Source organism: Octodon degus, unplaced genomic scaffold (genome assembly GCF_000260255.1).
Source record: "Octodon degus isolate 3935 unplaced genomic scaffold, OctDeg1.0 scaffold00319, whole genome shotgun sequence".
Taxonomy (NCBI): Eukaryota; Metazoa; Chordata; class Mammalia; order Rodentia; family Octodontidae; genus Octodon; species Octodon degus.
The window spans coordinates 530,765-548,854 of NW_004524895.1; the positions used below are offsets into that span (position 1 = coordinate 530,765).

Genomic DNA, 18,090 nt, shown 5'->3' on the forward strand with positions numbered 1-18,090 from the left:
TACACACACCCAGCAGGGCCACCTCCAGCACCAGCCAGACTTTGCTTTCGTCCACCCTTGTCAAGGTGAGTTCCTGCCCCTCAAAGTACACAGAACCTCAGGGACACAAACACGCACACATTTTCCATGCAAACCCCCTCATTCAGGCCTTTACAACAAGCGGGTCTCCAAGTGACACCAGACTACACCCACAGAGGCAAAGGCCCTCAGTGCCTCAGAGGCGGTGGGCCCTGGAGAAGCACCTCAGGGTGGGCTCCCATGTTCTGTGAGACGCGGTTGCACCAGCCCACATGGAGCCCAGTCAGACCGGGCTGCAGAGAAGCCGGAGGAAGAGAAGTCAGCGGGCCCCGGCTGTTGGCCTGGTGGGAAGCGGTGCTGCCGTGGAATGCGCTTCCACAGGCCTCGCTGAGAAGCGCTGTACACGCAAGTCACTACACGCCCAGGATCTGTGGTCCTTATCCAGCACATGTGCAGGCAGAAAAGGGGGCCACCCTGTGAGCAACAGGGCACCCCTCTCAGCTCCAGAGCCACGATTGGAGGCCCCCATTTCAGTCCCTGAAGGGTACAGTCCCATCCCAAGAAACCCCAACCCCACAGCTTATCAGAGGGGCTGTCACACATTTGTTTTCTCTGCTTGACATGATTGCCAAATTAAGTATTCAATGTGGTGGCTTAAAGTATTCCAAAGGCCAGACAGTGTCAAGTCTATAAACAGTCTATGAATAAGAATAAATTTGCAACAATCAAGAATGAACACTTGGGGCCGGGTGTGGTGGGGAACGCCTGTAGTTACAGCATTTGGGAGGCTGAGGCAGGAGGATCACTGTGAGGCTGAGGCCAGGCTGGGCTACATAAGCAAGTTTATGGCCAGCCTGCACTATGTAAGGACACTCTACCTCCAATAAATAAATAAATAATAAATAAATAAATAAAAAGAAAGAAAGACATGTCATGAACAGCAAAAGCTACAACTCCAGAGTTATACAACTCAATGTATTTCTTGTTTTATCTTGGCCCGATATCTACACGCAGAAAAAACTGTAGCAAGATAACCATAAAGATATAAAGAACTTTTAGGTAAGGCTTTGTCATGCCTAAACCATGACAAAAGAGCAGGAAAATGCTGTCTTCTGTCTTCTCTCTGTCTTGGCACGGTCTTTCTCTGTCTCTGTCACTGTCACTGTCACTGTCTCTGTCTCTGTCTCTGTTTCTGTCTGTCTCTCTGTTGTCTCTCATCTCTCATTCTCTCTTTTACTGGGAATGAAATTTTATTCTGAGACAAGTCTCACATAGTTGCCCAGGCTGCCCTTGAAGTTGGAATGAAATGTAGCATTGCATACTAAGAGCTCAAGCACTGAGCTCATTTTATTTTTTATTTTGAGACACAGTCTCATTAGGTTGCCCAGGCTGGCCTTAAACTTGCAATCCTTCTGCTTCAACCTCCTAAGTAGCTGGGATCATTGCTCTGTGCTAGGACACCAGCTGGAAAATGTATCTTTTAATGATAAAAGTGCTATCCCTCATGCACCTCCACATTAATCCTTTGTTCCAAACAGCTTAAGACACCTTTCTTGACACAGCCCACCAAGGAGCAAGATTGAGAGAGGAAAGAATAATGGCAACAGGCAATACTCATGGACGAAAAGGAATCAGTGGATTTGGCTGCTTGTTGGCATTCCTGAAGCTGTTGATAAAAATGGCCAAACCTGCAGCGTGTGAAGATGAGAGCCCAAAAGAAATGGAGTGTTTTCCTACCTAGCTCATCCACTTATCACCATCAGATATCAAGGGCTAATATACCCTGTTCATCTTTAGGAGGATGCAAGGCTGTCCAGTAGAATATCCAAAAGTAGGGTCCTCCAGACCAGAGCAGTTCTTCAGGAAGGAGCGCTTAAACTGGCAGGCCTTCTTGTCCTCATCCTCATTGCCATCTTGGATGAAGTACTGACCCGGAGGACAATCTACATTCATTTCCTCTTGAAGACTGTCATTATAACCTGAAGCATGTGTGGGTGGTAAACAGGCATGTTAGATGGGTATTATAGGGGAAGGCTATTTTTTCAGTAGTCCTCTTTGCCTGATTTCCTTCAGCCAGCTTGCCTGTACCCTTTTAAAAGCCCAGTTTGCCCTGAGACTCCTGACCTGTCACTAGGTGCCAAGGGTTTTCACAGAAATATCCTCCAGGCAGCCTTCTTGGCCAGTCATTTTAACTGGCTTGGTTGCCTGCTTCTTGCTTGTCCTTCCCTCAGAACTTCTAGACATTCGTCTCTGGGTGATGAGTTGGCCAGCTTATTTTTTAATATATGATAAACTGCAAATTTAGAATGTTGTCCCTTCTGCTTTGGGGACAAGAATAGACACTTTGTAAGATGGTTTGAATCACATTAAAGCATGACATATATTATGATTTTTGGCAGAACCGGGGATTTAACCCAGACCCTTGCGCTTGCCAGGGAAGCCTGTATTCCACTGAGCCACCTCCCTGGCCCCTAAATTCCTAGGTTATATCTCCTTAAGTTCAATTTAGAAAATATCTTCTGAGGTCAATGGAAGGATTGGGTGTAAGAGAGTGGGAAGTATACACTGTGGGACAGAAGGAAAGTGAAAGAATAACAGGGGTAGGAAGAGGAAGTAGAGGAGAAAGAAAAAAGACTAAACCAGCTCTGCAACTGTTACAGAGGAAAGTTAGCACAGGAAAGTAGGGACTTAGTTTGAAAGACAAACAAATGCCAGCTGCAGGATCTTCACTAAGAGGGAGAAGGATAAGACCCTGAGATGTGAGATGTTCAGAATTACTTTCCTTTTCCATTGGATGGAATGTAATAGATGTCCAAGGTAAACACATTGGGGAGAGAGTGGCAAGGACCTCTCTCTGTTTCCTCTTTGAGGTACTAGCTATGTGTTTAAAAAATGGGCTCTGTAAATTATTGCATTATTTCTAATTTGGTTCCAAATGATGGAGTCCAGCGAAGCTTGTTAGACCCATGCATTCATGTTTGAAGTAGCTCAGTTTTTCCTAGCAGACTATACCAGTGGTAACATTCAAAATGTGCTGTTGGAGCCACATCTAAAGATTGTGGCCATTATGAAGGTTGTGGCCTGGGTGTGATATTGTTGAGAGGCAATTAGTAATTTTATTTATTCATTTTGTGCCTCATTGTTTAATTTTTCTATTTTTCAGTTTTTAAAAATTGTATTTTAATGAGAAAAAAGATAAAATAACAATGAAACAGTTTCAAAACAGGCTATTAGGACATGTACAATAATTAATACAATGCATACAGTTGTCTTCATAATAGTTATTCAGAGGACAAGATGCAAAACATAAAAGGGGGATATGGTGCGAGCCACGAAGCTAGGAAATCGATCAAATATATGTAGGTGAGACTTGGCCCACTGCCTAAAGCAAACAAGCTACTTCAGTTCTGAGATGAACATCCTGTCTGGTTAAGATTTGCTATCAGTTGCTAAGCAACCTAGTGTCATTCGTTACTAACTTCACAAAAGTGTAAATAAGAGACAGTTTTGTTGTGAAAAGGGGGAGGAAAAAATATATGTATACACAACAAAGTTAGGATAGATATACAGCTACTTTCTCTTAGTTTACTGAGAATAAAAGTTTGTATTAATATTGTTTAGACAATTAGTAATTTTGAATTTATTCCACTTGGCTATGCCTTTATTCTTCCTTTGGCAAAGCCACATTCAGTTGAAGTCCTTGCTATAAACTTTTTTAAGAGCAAGAACTATGGTCACATAATAACTTTCTAAATAGCAACTGCAATCATGTGCTCATTGTTTCTCTTGAGGTAGTCCCTTAAAAATAATGTGACATGGGTATGACCCTTATTGCAAAATAGCAGTCCTCATGGGAGTGAAACTGATACTCTGGGATGTCTATTTCAGAGATGTGTTCCTTTTTAGCAGGTCACATTATCTACTCTTAGGAGCTAAAGACTCAAGGCTTTTTCTAATGTCCCATGACTCCATTTTAGGTCAGAATTGGTATTTCTTCACCCACTCACTTCTCAGAGGGATTTCCTCAGCAGAGATTTTGGCAGTGGACATATTTGCAATAGCTTATAAGCATTTTGAAAGAAAAGAAGATATTTTCCTGACTGTTATGCCCTAAACATTTTTTTTTGGTGTGGTCAAAAATGGAACTACACAGATTCAGAAAGAACCCAGCTGTTCTCATTCCACAGGTGAGAGATCTGAGGCCCAGTGTTATCAAAACAACATTTTAAGCATTACTGGTAGGAGGCTTAATTTCTAACTCCTGGTCAGATGACAATAGCGTGGAGTTATGAAAAATAGCATTTCTTGAACTTTAAAGTTCCTACAAAGCAACTATAATTTTTGTTAAAATGCAGATTCTGCTTCAGCAGCTCCAGAGTGGGGCTCAGGAGTTTGTCTTGCTAAAAAACTCCCAGGTTATAGCTACATTGCAGGTCCTTGGATAACACTTTTGCATAGCAAGGGAATCAAATCATCCAGTTCAACCACTGCTTCTACTGCTATATTTCAATCAAGTCCCTTTCCCTTTCTGAAACTCAGTTTTACTCAGTTTGTAAAATGAGGACAGCGGACTCTGCTATGAAGGACTAAAGTTGAGTGAAAAAAATTGCACATTTTGAAGAATACTTTCTGGCATGTGATAGGGCATCACTACCCTCCCATTTCAGTGTGCATTCTGCAAGCTATCCCTATGCCCCTATTTGGGGCATAGCCAGGACAGGACAGCAAATAAGGCAGCACTGCTTTTCTTTCCCCACAATGATGGCATGCACCAAATGCAAATCCCACTGGAATTTCTCCTTGATTGCTGGATAAATGCAGAACTTGTATGTTTTGGGTTTAACCTTATCCAAGGTGCTACCACCCTTCCACTTTTACCATGTGGAAGAGCCTCCCACAAGTCCATTTTTTCCTGAAAGAGGTATCTTCAAAATATTTGAGATGAAAATGTTGGGAAGATGTCACCCAGAGGTTATTCCTCTCGCTCCTTTCTGGATTGCTATTAACAAATACACCACTTTCTTCCTTCAAGCTAGCCAGTTTGCGAGAACTGAATACTCATATCTTGAGATGGTACAGGAGACAAAAACCTTCCCACTCTGGAGGACATTCTCCTTTACTCACCACTATCACCCTCCAGAAATTTTTTTAAATCAGGGATTCCTATTGAGCCACCTAGAAGTGCTTCGAATTTATCTACGTGCTATAGGGTGTTCATGGAGAGGAAATAAGTTGTATCAAAGAAGTTATGGGATGGCTGCAGAGCAGGCTTGTACACTTTCACAGTGACATGCAATCACACACTGGAGCAGCTTTGCTTGGATGCAGGGTGTTGAGCGGGATGCAAAGTAAGGAAGACCCAGATAGGTTGACTTTACTAGGACTAGAATTCCTGGACCAGCTGAATTTTGAATTCCCACCAATTGCATTTCAAGAGAGTTTTTGCTATTCTGAGGAACTTACCTTGGAGGAAGCCATTTAGGCTAATCACATAATGCTGCCAAGTGTCAGGTTCAGAAACGTTGAAGTTGAAGTTAAGGCTGTGGGCGAAGGGTCTGATCATAACTCCTGGCAATGAAAACAGGTCTGGGATGTATTAACCTGTTCTTGAATAATTTTTGTACTGATTCCCATCAAACCATTTCCTCCTCAATGATCAAAAATGAAAAGGACCATAAATTTGCCAAGTACTATTTTACTTTTACTCTTAATAATTGAAGCTCTATGTTATTACCAGGAAGAACCAAAGTTAATTGAGGTAGAACATGCTGTGATAGATTTCTGTCCAGCAAGTTTTGACAACACAGGCCATTTGGACACACTCACCGGGAGTCTTCACCTGCTCAGGGAAGGTCAGCATGTAAGGGCTGATGGTCAGAAATAGCACATACATGCAGAGAGTGATCGCAGCAGCCAGAGAGGCATAGAAGAAAAAGTAAATGAATAAAGTCAGGCCTGCAGAGCAATCAAAGATGACAGTGGTCAGTGCATGCCAACAAACCCTGACTCCCCATTTGAACTCACAAACCAGAACCAACCCAAACACAAGACACATTTTTTAATCTCTCAGATTCAATATGTCCTTGTTGGTTCAGATTTCACCAATAAGGAGTCTGTGAGGATTGTGTTGGGTTCTGATTATAGTTTACCTTTATAGCATCTGCGATGGAAGGGCTTGCTGCGCACATGATGATCACGAACAGGATTACAGGGAAGTGTCGCTTAAAGTATTGCAGAGGACAAATTGCTTGAGAGTCCTCTGGGCAACAGTTGATGTCCTAAGTATATATCATTCTTCACTATTCATTAAAGCAGGTGCCCTGAAGGGTACTAGCGGCTGGGTTCTAGTGATTATATGTATTTGCAAGTAGTGCAAATGGCATTTCTTTTCCCATAGTCTATAATCCAAATTTTTGATTAATTTCCACTGGACTTGCCACTAATCAAAGCAGTAAGGTTTTACCCTGCTTATCTTAAATCTTACTAATCTTCAGCAAAGTTTAAGTGGCTCTATTTTTTGAAAAGAGCACTAATTCAGGGTAGGAAAGGGAGGAGGAGGAAATGGTACTTAATCACGGACATTTGATGTCTGTGAACTTGGGCAAGTTACAGACGCTTTCTGGGCCCCTGATTCATCACAGGCAGCATGATGACACTTTCAGTAACTACTTCCTCCCCTACATCCCTAGCAATATCTGAAATTCAGGATTTTCTCACATCCTGTCTTGAGCACACCACTTTCTAGCTGTTTAATCTTCCACACACTGCTCACCTTACTGGGCCACAACTTCCTTCTCTGGAAAACAAGAATAATGACAGTACTCTACTTACTTTTTAGCATTAAATAATGTATATAAACAGCATTGTATAGCACCTGGCAGATATTAAGTATTATGTAAGCGGCAAGTGTCATCATTATAATTTTTTTTTGGCCGAACCGGGGATTGAACTCAGGCCTTGCGCTTGCCAGGGAAGCACTTTATTCCACTGAGCCATCTCCCTGGCCCCTCATCATTGTAATTATTATTGCTACAGGACCAGCTGAATAGTGAGCAAGAGACTAGAAAAAAACTACATAACTTTGATGTGCCCCAGACTAAATTCAAATATTAAGTTTTCAACTGAACTATGAGCCAAAGAAATAAGACCAAAAAAGGATGAGGGTGAAGCTGGAGAAAAAAAACCCATAGTAACCCAGCTGGAAATGAACTATGTTTCATAAGATGAACAAAAGGAGAACTGGAGTGCAGACACACTGATTCAGCTGGAGGCCCTGGAGAAGAAACAGCAGTGCTCATGTGCTTGTGGCACCTGGCTTTTGCTCCCTGGCTGTTGGAATGAAAGGTGCTGTGTGCTTCCTCCTCTGCGCATCCACCCCACCTCCACCCTGGGACTAGAACAGCAGTTGAAGCTGTCCCAGTTCAGTAGTTACATTCATGAACATGAAGCAATGGAACACGAGTATATTCCTTTGCAAATTTCTTCTCCTCCTCCTCCTCTTGCTCCTCCTCCTCTTCCTTCTCTTCCTCCTCCTTCTTCTGCTTCTCCTCCTCCTGCTTCTCCTTTTGCTTCTCCTTCTTTTCCTTCTCCTCCTCCTCCTTCCTCTCCTTCTCCTTCTTCCTTTTTATAATCCCCAGGATGTATGACTGGGAACTTATAGATGGGAAAATGGCACTAGCAAGGAGCTCTGTGAACCTCACATAGAAAGGGTTCTGTGGAGTCTGTGATAGACTATCTCCCTCCCCCAGGCAAAAGACTGTGACCTCAGCTTGAACCCACTGATCCCTCCAGTACTGATCCTTTCTGCTTCAGATATTCACATTTTACTCAGGCCCTGCCCGAGGGAACATAGGGCTTTCTCGTGAATGCCCCACCCAGGCTTGGATCAAACAGTAAGTACCCATGCTCCCAATGATTCACTCCTCCAACCAAGTAGCCCATCTGGTCCTGAGGCTCTTAACCCATCAGGGCTTTGGGTTTTTTTCTTTTTCTGTTTTTGTGGTACCTGGGATAGAACTCAGGACCTTGCACTTGCCAGGCAGGGATTTATGCCACTCAGCTATATCCCTGGCCCTTCCATCAAAGCCTTGATGATTGTTGGAATTCATGAAGATGGTGCATTGTCCTGGCAAAAGAAGAGACTGGTGCTTGAATTCCAGCACTGTCACTTATAGTTACTGTGTGACTTTAGACAAGTTACTTTTCCTCTCTAAGCCTCAGTTTCTGCATCTGCAAAATAGGGATAATAATATTACAACCTCATATAGTTCTTGTCAGTATCCAATAAAATAACATACAGTTCCTAAGAAAAAGCGTTGCCCAGCTACCAAAGGAGAAGCTCAAATTGTGTTAACAGGCTGTGTGAATATGTTCAAAATATTGATGCCTAGGTTGGACCAGACTTAGTAAAGCTCAAGTAGGCACCTAGCCCTCAGGAAAGAGGGCACTCTGGAAATTAACATTACCATTTTCCCTTTGTCAAGGGGTAGCTCAACAGAAGCTTGAATTGCTGGACTCTCCTTAGGCCTGCTACCCAGCGTTCTGTCTATGGTCATTTGTACAAGTGTTTCCAATGCTGTATCCTCCCTGGGTACTTGAAGCTTCATTCCTCATCCCCACTTATTTGACTATGGATTGTCTTCCATGGGAGCAATTTAGATCAGCTCAGTTGGTGAGGTTCCAGTGGCTGGCTGGTTAGGGATTAATGCAGGGCTCCTCAGCCCAGAATTGTGCTTGTATTTCACAAGACCTGTTTTTGCAGTATTCTTTAGGAAGTGGCAAAACAGCTGTATTCCTTTTGGAGCCCCAGTGAATGTCCAACATTTGTCTGCAACTTCCAGAATGTCGGAATATCCCTTAAATGGGACATTTGTTCCAGATGACAGTTTGAGGGATGGGAAAGGTGGGGCTTGGAAGAGAGGAGGGATGACAGGAGGTGGAAGTTGGTCAGAGCCCCTCACCTGCTGCTCCTAATTCCAGAAGTAGAGCTGGATATTTTTCCCTCACTGGGCTGAATTAGTGACATTAATTAGGAAGAAGGGAATTATCAGCCAAAGGGGCCTTAGGAAGGCATGGCCATCAACTTAAGTAACCTGTACCCTTGGCACTAAGGGACTCATTTAATCCATGGCATCCTCTGTTTTTTCTCCTATGGATTGTGGTCCAAACCAGCAGCTCTTTATTTTTCTAGGCTGTGGCAAGTGTGAACTTTGCTATGGGCTAAGCTGGAGAAGGCCCAGCAGTGATAGTTTAAAGAGAAGTTAGGATCTGGGCAAGGGAATGTTAGGGAGGTTGTGAGGTAAAAATGATGTAAACATATGGTACAAAAAGGGGAGGCTGAGGAATAAATTCTGCCATTGATCAAGCAACATGGAGGCCCAGTCTTAATCTGTAGTAATGATGCCCTTAAACATAACCCTTCTGTGTCTACATGGGAGAATCAAGCATCTACAATGTGTGACCAGGGACAGGCCTGTTGGTTCCCCATCTCTGACATTACTAGATGACAAGACAAGGCTTTTCTCAGGTTAGCAGGGACTTGGTTCTCATAGCCTAGAAAAAATACCTTCTGGGTAGCACTTTTTTTCCAGGTCATAGGGACTGAACCCAAGACTGTCTCACTAGGCCACATTGTAAAAAGCCCTTTCTGCTAAGATTAGTACTATCAGCTTTGAAATTTTATGATGCAGTGTGAAGCTGATCTTGTAAGAGAGGCAAGGCAGGTACTGTTTCCCTTCATTTGACAGGTGGGGAGACTGAGGCTAAGAGAAGGAAAATGATAAACCTAAAACTCACATGGATAGAAAGTGACAGGGCTAGGACTTTGAAAAAAAGTTCCTGTCTTGTCAGTTCACCCTCACTGGCTGTCTGCATTGCATACTGAGCCCAGTGGATTTCAGTCAAGTTCGTTCATCTATTTATTGAGTTGGTTCACATGGATCTGTCCACAGTCCAGGCGTTTCTCTAGGTGTTGGTGACTTTATATGCAATATTAAGAGAAGTTTTCAGCCAGTATATGGTAAAAGATCCCTGGATACCATGCCCAAAAGGAAGACACCAGACTGGGGCATTGGGATGAATGGGACTTACTCCAGCTCTGACCTGTTTGGGCCAGAGACATTCTTCTCTCTGGATCCCACAGGTATTTGACCATGATCTGCAATTTCTGCCACCAGGCATGACCTATGGGCTGGTCCTGACTCTTTTCCTCCTCTTCCTCCTCTTTCTTTTCCTCTTCTTCTCCCAAATCAGGCACCACCATCACAGGAGCTGCTTCTTCTTCTTCTTTATCTGCTATGTAGTGCTGATTCTCTTCCCCCTGATGATCCTGGAACAGGGACAAAGTACAATCCTCTTTAAAAGAAAAAAAGCCCAATGGCGCACCCCACAAGCCAAAAATAAATGGAAATGAGTCCATATTTGGAGATCCTTCAAATTTCCACTTCCTCATAAACATACCCATTGTTAGGAGAGGTGGTTTTTCTTTCTGTTCTTTTTTAAACATATTTTAGTAAGGGTCTACAGGGTTTCACTACGTAGATCAGACTTGTAGTGATCTGCCTGTGTTCAGCCTCACAAGAGCTAGGATTACAGGTGTGCACCACCACGACTAGTCTTCTTTCTGTTCTTTTGGAGGAAATATCATTTCTCTGATCAACACTGAATCAGTACTCTTTCCATAGAGACACAAGCTTTATTTTTCAGCTTCTGGCATTTGGGCTGTTCCGTTAGGACATCTAATGTCACTACCCTATCCTGAGACCATGGCCTTCCTCTAAACATTGACCTGTCAGTGCAGAGTTGAGCTCCACTAGAAGATGGAGTAGTCTTAGATAGTCTAAATATGATAGTATAATTGCAAATTCTCATTTCAAGCCTGCTTTGTTCTAACTCCTTGCTCAAACTCACCACCCCAAGTTGCGCCTAAATAGAGGATGGGCACTGGAGAGAGAGGCCAACTATTGTACTTCTTCTCAAGACTACCTTCCTGACAGAAGAAAGGGATGGGAATTTATTTTCTGTTGCCCTACTGCCATAGCTGGAACCCCTTCATGCCTGAAGCTGGATGGACGGATTACCCAAGCCTTGAGCCTTCAATTCTTCCTTCATTAATTTCCTCTCCCTAGGCAAAAAGCTGGGCATGTAGCAAGAGCTCAGCACATATCTTCTGATTGCTTGCAGCCATTTCTTGAGATTTGGAACTGTAATATTCTTAGAGTGGTTCTGAGAAAATTAAACAAAAAGGAGAAAAAAATACCAAAAAACTCAGATTTCAAGTGGTGTTTTAAATGCCTTTCAAATACAGACTGGAGGGGTGTTGTATCTTTTCTCTGTAGGTGTTTGCCAAGGCTCACTGCCACATCAGAAAATAAGGCCACCCTCCGTTCTCTCTGCTGTCCAAGTCTAAAGAGTGGCGGAGCTTGTGCACCTGTTAGGGTTAGATATGTCAAATGGTCAATGCCAAAAACTCTCTGCTGGTTCTCTGTCTTCTCTCCCCGCCCTGCTTGATTCCTCAAGGGCCACTTAGAGGGCAAACTGCTAAAAAAATGCTGCTTTTGGTGGGGTAAGCATGAAATTGGAATATTCAGAATCAGTAAAAGTGACACAGAATGACAATGCTCTGTTCTCACCATTCGGCTGTGCTGTGTAGCTCTTGATTATAAGTTCACTTGAATTGTTCTCTAATTTGTTCAAATGTACAGCTGCACATCACACATACCATAGTAGAACGGACAGGAATAGCCAAGGTTTGCTTTTCCATATGAGGCCCAGAGAGGTGATAGGATTTAACCAAAACCGTGGAACAAATTTATGACATAATTGAGTCTCAGAACCTATGTCTCCTGGTACTCTGGACAATGAAGTTTGTCCTCCGTTACATTAAGCACAAATGCCCACAGGTGGCTTAGCAGATTTATGAAGCATAATAACATCTCAGCTTCTGTGTTCCCAAGAGATTGTAGGTGCTTATAATACAAGATTATTTTTTACTCTGATATGGATCCACAGTGTAAGGCTTAGAAAAATAAACCTCATCTCTCATTTAATGTTAAATGAAGGAATAGATGTTCTTAAATCCCTTTAACTTTTTTGTGAACCTGTGTACATATTTGACCTTCCAAACTATTTTGAGCATGCCATGGAAAAGTCCATCTTTTTTATGTATTTGGTACAGGATCTCACTACACAGCTGCAACTAGTAGTGATCTTCCTGTTTTCAGCCTCTCCTGTGCTGGGATTATAGGTGTGCACCACCACGCCTGGACTAGGTGGCTGACTCAGTGCACCTGGGATAGGGCTGGCATTGTATGTGGTGCCAGGGATTGAACTATGGTCCCTGAGCTTGCTTAAGCAGGTTTTTAGTCCTCTGAACTATCTTGGTGGCCTGAATCCATCTTTTCTAATCTCTTGTTGACCATCCACAGTGAGAAGCCCACAGCTAAGTATCCAGTGGCTACTGACCAAATATTGATCATACCTACCTGAAGTAAAAGCCTTTATGTAGGACTCTCTGGAAACACTGTCACAGAGCTTGTCACCTTAGCCCATAGGCGTGTGCACTGAGTGGGTAGTCGTCATGGCCCATACAGAATCTACTACATTTGCAAATGTCAGAGAATTTGAAATGTCTCTTTTCCTCATGGAGGAAAGAGATAGCTTATATTTCCTTTGTGTCTCCTGAACATCTTCCTTTTCTCTCCTTGTTGCCTAGGCCTGCCTTTCAACTCTGCTCTGCAGGCTGGCCATGGCCTCAGCCTGATTTTATTTGTAGATATGTGCTCTCATGATAATCCTATTAAAAATGGCTTGTCATCAAAGTCTTACTCTGCTGGGAAGAAATAATCTTCTCTAAGCTAGTTTCTTCCCACAGATCTCATACCACCTGAGACTTACTTCAGGAACCTCAGATTTCTTTTTTGGTCTTCGTTGATTCAAGGAACACAGCAATAGCACATTGTGCAAGAGAGGCCTTCCCTGAAAATTTCGTACTAAATAAATATGTGTAAAATGTAATTTCATGCAACTACTTTAACAGAATCCAGTAGGGATCCTTTTGTGATGAGAATGCACATCCCCAAAGCTTGGTTTTTGTCTGCTTCCCCATGGTATAACATGTGCGAATGTGCTGGAATGTGGCACAGGCTGCGAGTTGGGGAAATCACGTTTCCCTAAGGGGTAAGTCTGAAGGACAGGAGATGGCTCCATTTTGAGCAACAAACATCTAAACAAATATATACACAAACCTTGCAACCCAAAGGACACATTTGTGCCCTACACAAAACAGTAACCTGTAAACATCTGAATGCATGGTTAATTTGAAAAGAGAAATTAAATATATGAGTACATCAAACAATTTTTAAAATTTGATCAAGTATTATAAAGAGCATGGTCCTCTGATGCATTTAAAAACTAAACTACTTGACAAATAACTGAAATTATACACAACAATTTATCAACATTCAGTAGAAAAGAAGCCAAGTGAGAAACAGTTATATTTGTTCCACCAACCGTGACTACTTTGAGAGCTGGAAGGGACTTTGGGAATATCAAAAGAAAGATTCCACAAATTGTGTCTAGAAAGCTAAGAGAAGCCTTGAGTAGTTGACAGGGAGTTAGAAGAATTCATGTTTTCTTTTACTGGTGCTTGACAGTCTTCACTTAATTCCCTGGTTACGTAAGTGGGCTTATCCAAAGAAAAATGGATTATGCTTTTTCCCCTTACAGTACAGCACTCTCTGTGAGTACCTACCAACAGTTCTGTGTATGGCATATACTAATGAGTTATGGCAAAGAAAATGTAAAAAAACTTTTGGATCAAATAATGTACCCAGAAGCTAAATAGTGACAGCACAGGTGGTGTGTGTATGTATGTGTGTGTGTGTGTGTGTGTGTGTGTGTGTGTGTGTGCATGTGTGTTAGGCAGCGTGAGGTGGCCAAGAGGTGTTAAAGTGGGAGGTGGTTTACCAGAGCATGAGGGGATTACATACTGTGAATAAGAAGTGAGGAGATTTGCATTTTCACTTCAGCTTCTCCACTCACTAGCAAGTCATTCCAGTGCTCTGAGCCCAAGCAGCCTTCTTTACATAATGAGAGGTTCTGGAGTGATGATGGGTAAGATTCTCCCCAGCTTCTATCTTGGAGTCTATGATTTTAACAATAGCTTTGGATTTCTGCTTTAGAAACAAGACCAGCTGGGTTCTAAGAAGCTACCATCCAAAGGGACAGCAGGATAGGTGGTGGTTGTCATTTTCTCTTCCCCTTCCCCTTCTCTCTTGGGTAAATTTTTTACTAATAGAATGGAACCTCCAAGCCCAGATACGAAAATGTCTGTGTAAATTCTAGGCTCCTGAGAAAGAAAAACATTAAAAGGCTCCTTATTTTCTGATATTTCCCCCTTCCCTCCTCTTTGTTCCACAAGAAAGAGCACTTCCTCCCTCCATCCACCAATTTAAGGTGTTAAGGGTGTGGGAGGATGGGGACTCAGTGTTTCTTCTTGAAATCCTGGGTCTCCCAAAGATTCACTATTTCTGCTCATCCCAAGGAGAGATAGTCACAAGCCATTGTCTACACAGCCCCCAACCCGCCCCATTAAAAACAGAAAGCAAAATGCTCTGCTTCCTGGGACTCACAAGTTTGTAGCGATAACCAGAAGGAAGGGCCGGAGCCCTTCTGGACCGCAGCTGCCTGCTCATGGCTGTTCAGTGGGCAAACACGCTGCGGAGGCAGCACGTAGGTGACTCCTGGAGCTTCTGATGGTACAGGAGACACTGATTACTGGGAATGCTTGGCGTCTGGTAAAAGTGAATCCTTCTGGCATGAACCCTTCCTCAAAATATCTAACGTGCCCCTTTCTCATTGGTTGGCCCCTTTCCTGAATCAAAGGAAAGCCCTTATGGAAAAGCAAGCTCATCATTACAGGGAGGGGGAGATATTCTGGGTCACGAGGATGAGTGGCTCACCCCACCCTCCTTCATGTGTCTTTCCACCCCTTGCCCTTCTCCAGTGCCTGAGATACAATGGACCCAATGGAAACCTTAAGTCATATTCTTCTCGATTGAGAGTTGAATATCAGTGTGTAAGGGGTGGGGCATGGGTGGGATTTGGGGATGAGGGGAGATGGCCAAGAATAACTTGCTTTTTTCATGAGGCTGATCTCATGCAAAAGGATCTAGGGTGTCAGGAAAAACTCTCTTTGATTTCCTCATCCCCCTCCCCCAACACAGTAAGCCACCTACAATAGTCCTTGTTTGTGTCAATCCATGAACACCTCAAAATGTAGATTGTGCCTTCTAATTTCAAAGGGAAATTTCTTGTCTTAACTTTCCCACTCCAAAGAGAATCTTGGACATAAAGAAGCCTTTTCCTAGCACACATGTCAGAGTGGCTCCATCAGTCACTGCCCCTCGTACACACACCCCTTGGAATCCTGGCCAAATTTCTGCAGTGGTTGAGATCTATATTTATCCCTTAGCATCAGGGCAGAGAACAGGCCAGAACTTTGCAGTGTCAGTTTCCCAGACATATATAACTCCTGAAGCCAATATGGGATCTAGCAAAAGAAAAATTAGTAGAAACAGCTTAAAATATCCTATAGCAGGTTTGGTCTCTTTGGCCCAGTCCACTAGGGCTTCCATAATTAAGAGGCCTGGATATAGCTTGTGGTCCTTCCTTTACAAATCTCTTCCCCCTCCATTACACCCAGGTGGTTGAGTATGTTGCAGAAACTGAAGTTCTGGGCATGTTCATAACCAAGACAAACAACACCATCATTTAGATAGGTTTAATCATCACTCCAACTATAGGATATTCTTAGTAAAATGGCTTCAATTGCGGTTACTTTAAAATAAGGACTTCATTTATTATAATGTTTCTAATTTGGACCCCTCCTTAACAGAGTTTCTCTTTGAAGAGAAGCCACTCAAAAAACAGCAAAGCTCTTACTCTTCTTTGGATTTTAATGAAAGAAAAACATGTTCCAGAAGCTACCTGGTCTGGGTAGATACTGAGTTATATATCTACACCTGCTCTGCTCTAGTGTTTTGTATGATTCCAGATATTAAATATGAGAATTGTAAAACAATATGAGAATTGTGAGGTCCATGAAAGATTCAAAAACCAACCAGTGGGTAGGTTAACTGGTTACATGAGTTACTTTTCTTGTCACTGAGACAAAATATCCAGCACACACAAGTTAAGGAAGGAAAGATTTCTTTAGTTCATAGTTTGTAGAGGTTTCAGTTCATATTGCCCTGCTCCAAGGCAAGGTAGCATGTGGCAAAGGTGTAACCATTTATGACTGCAGAAGATAGCAAAAGTATCAAGAACAAAAGGGGGACACAAGCCTCTTTCTGTCCCTTTTATCTTATCTAGACTTCTGGGATTAGGGTGGTGCAAATCCAGTCAGTGGACTGATCCAGCCATCACCCACCCTTAATTGCAGAATTGCACTATGAATCAATCACACACTATAGATTTAGCTGCTTCCAAAAAAGCCCCATCTAAAACTGCATGAGGCTTTGGGGGAACATCTAGACATAAGCCGTAACACTTGTCTTACTGAGGTAGAAAACAGCATGATCATTTCAGCAACAATTCAAGTACCAAGAGTAGGGAGACTAAAGAGTGTTTACGGTGCCAAGACCTCTGGTAACAAAATATCTACTCTCTAAAATCTCTTCTTCTCTAGTCTTTTGAGAATTGGTGGCTTGACATACACCTAGCGTATTTGCAGTATATTTCAACTACAGTCTAGGCTGTTTTCTGCAATGTCTGCTGTTGGGAGGGGTAAAAGAATCAAATCTCCCAGGATGTCAAAAACAAAAATCTGTATGAATTTATGTTCAAAAAGTGCTAATTAACTGTGCGCTTTTTTTGGTACAGGGAATCGAACTCAGGACTTCGCACTCACCAAAAACTTTAGTTAAAAGAGAAATTATTTCTGTTATTTTAAAGAAAAATAAAGCATTATGTTTAGCAGTACAGCAAAATAGACCCACAAAGGGCCAGTGAGCTTGCAAATGGAGCAGTGGTTACGAAGGCAAGAGGGGAAGGAGAAAAAAGCGGCTTTGTCTCTTTCACCAGATCAAATGCTAATAATTTACATCTAAAACTACATGCCCATACAAGTATTAGAAGCAGCTTTTATAAGTCCTTTGTCTGTCCTGGTTGCCTGCCCTGGTAAAATTTGCAGTTGCTGAAAGTGGCATTCAGAAACAGTCTTATGCACTGTTCCTGTCCTTCTGTTCCCAATGGAAGAAGAGATGGTAGCATTCTTCAGAGAATCTTTGACTTTACCATCAGATGGGCTAGTATATGGTATCTCTTCTTGTGGGCTACTTCCACAAAAGTGTGGTGTGTGTGTGTGTGTGTGTGTGTGTGTGTGTGTGTGTGTAGAGGCAGTGCATTCTAGAGCCACTGAAGAGCAGTTGTGAACGTTCCTGCTCAGAGATGGGCTGGATCCCTTAGGAAGACTATGAGAGCCTCACATGCAATAAACTTAAGTGTTGTTTGCTTTTGAAGTCACACCAGCATTTTTGAGTACTCTTTAGAATCTCAGTGCCTTCCAGCCATAGTGACCTGTGTATTCTGAAGTCACTGGGTAAGGAAGCTCCAGGCCAAGTGAAGATCTGAGGCTGCCCATAAATGCTGCCCAGCAAAAGGTGTCCTTTTGGACTAGAAGGAGTAGGGAGAATTTACTTGGGGCTACAATGCTCAAGAAAGAAGCTGTCTTGGAATAGGCAGACTTTGGCCTGGGCCTTGAAGGGCAATCCTTCAAGCTTGGAACTGTCCTTGCTGGACTTTATGATTCAAGCCTGCTCCCCAGAGTCAAAAGTTCTCCTTGTGGAACACCTGCCCTGTGAGTAGTGGCTGGCAGGTATAGGCAGCAGGCTTATTGCCTAAAGAGAGAAGGTTTCCTTGACCTGAACAATCCTAGATAATGGCCCCAGATCTCTGTTTTCACTGGGTTCCTGTAAGATCCTTTAGCACATGACATTTCTGAGCAGCTTCCATCTGTCAAGTACAGCTGTACAGTGAGAGATACTTTCATTTTGAGGAACATAAGGCTGTGGG

General features: G+C 42.8%; 1 protein-coding gene across 1 annotated transcript in view; it reads right to left on the reverse strand.

Moving 5' to 3' along the window:
• The window catches only part of Atp1b4 (ATPase Na+/K+ transporting family member beta 4), an 18,979-nt gene extending 4,191 nt beyond the window's left edge, over positions 1 to 14,788 (reverse strand). The window contains exons 1-5 of the mRNA XM_004647660.2: positions 14,649 to 14,788; positions 10,108 to 10,345; positions 5,845 to 5,973; positions 5,482 to 5,586; positions 1,801 to 1,997 (exon numbers count right to left, since the gene is read on the reverse strand). Coding sequence (XP_004647717.1) covers positions 1,801 to 1,997; positions 5,482 to 5,586; positions 5,845 to 5,973; positions 10,108 to 10,345; positions 14,649 to 14,711 — 732 coding nt within the window. The 5' untranslated portion in view covers positions 14,712 to 14,788. The remainder of the gene's footprint in view (positions 1 to 1,800; positions 1,998 to 5,481; positions 5,587 to 5,844; positions 5,974 to 10,107; positions 10,346 to 14,648) is intronic.
• Between the last annotated feature and the right edge of the window lie 3,302 nt (positions 14,789 to 18,090).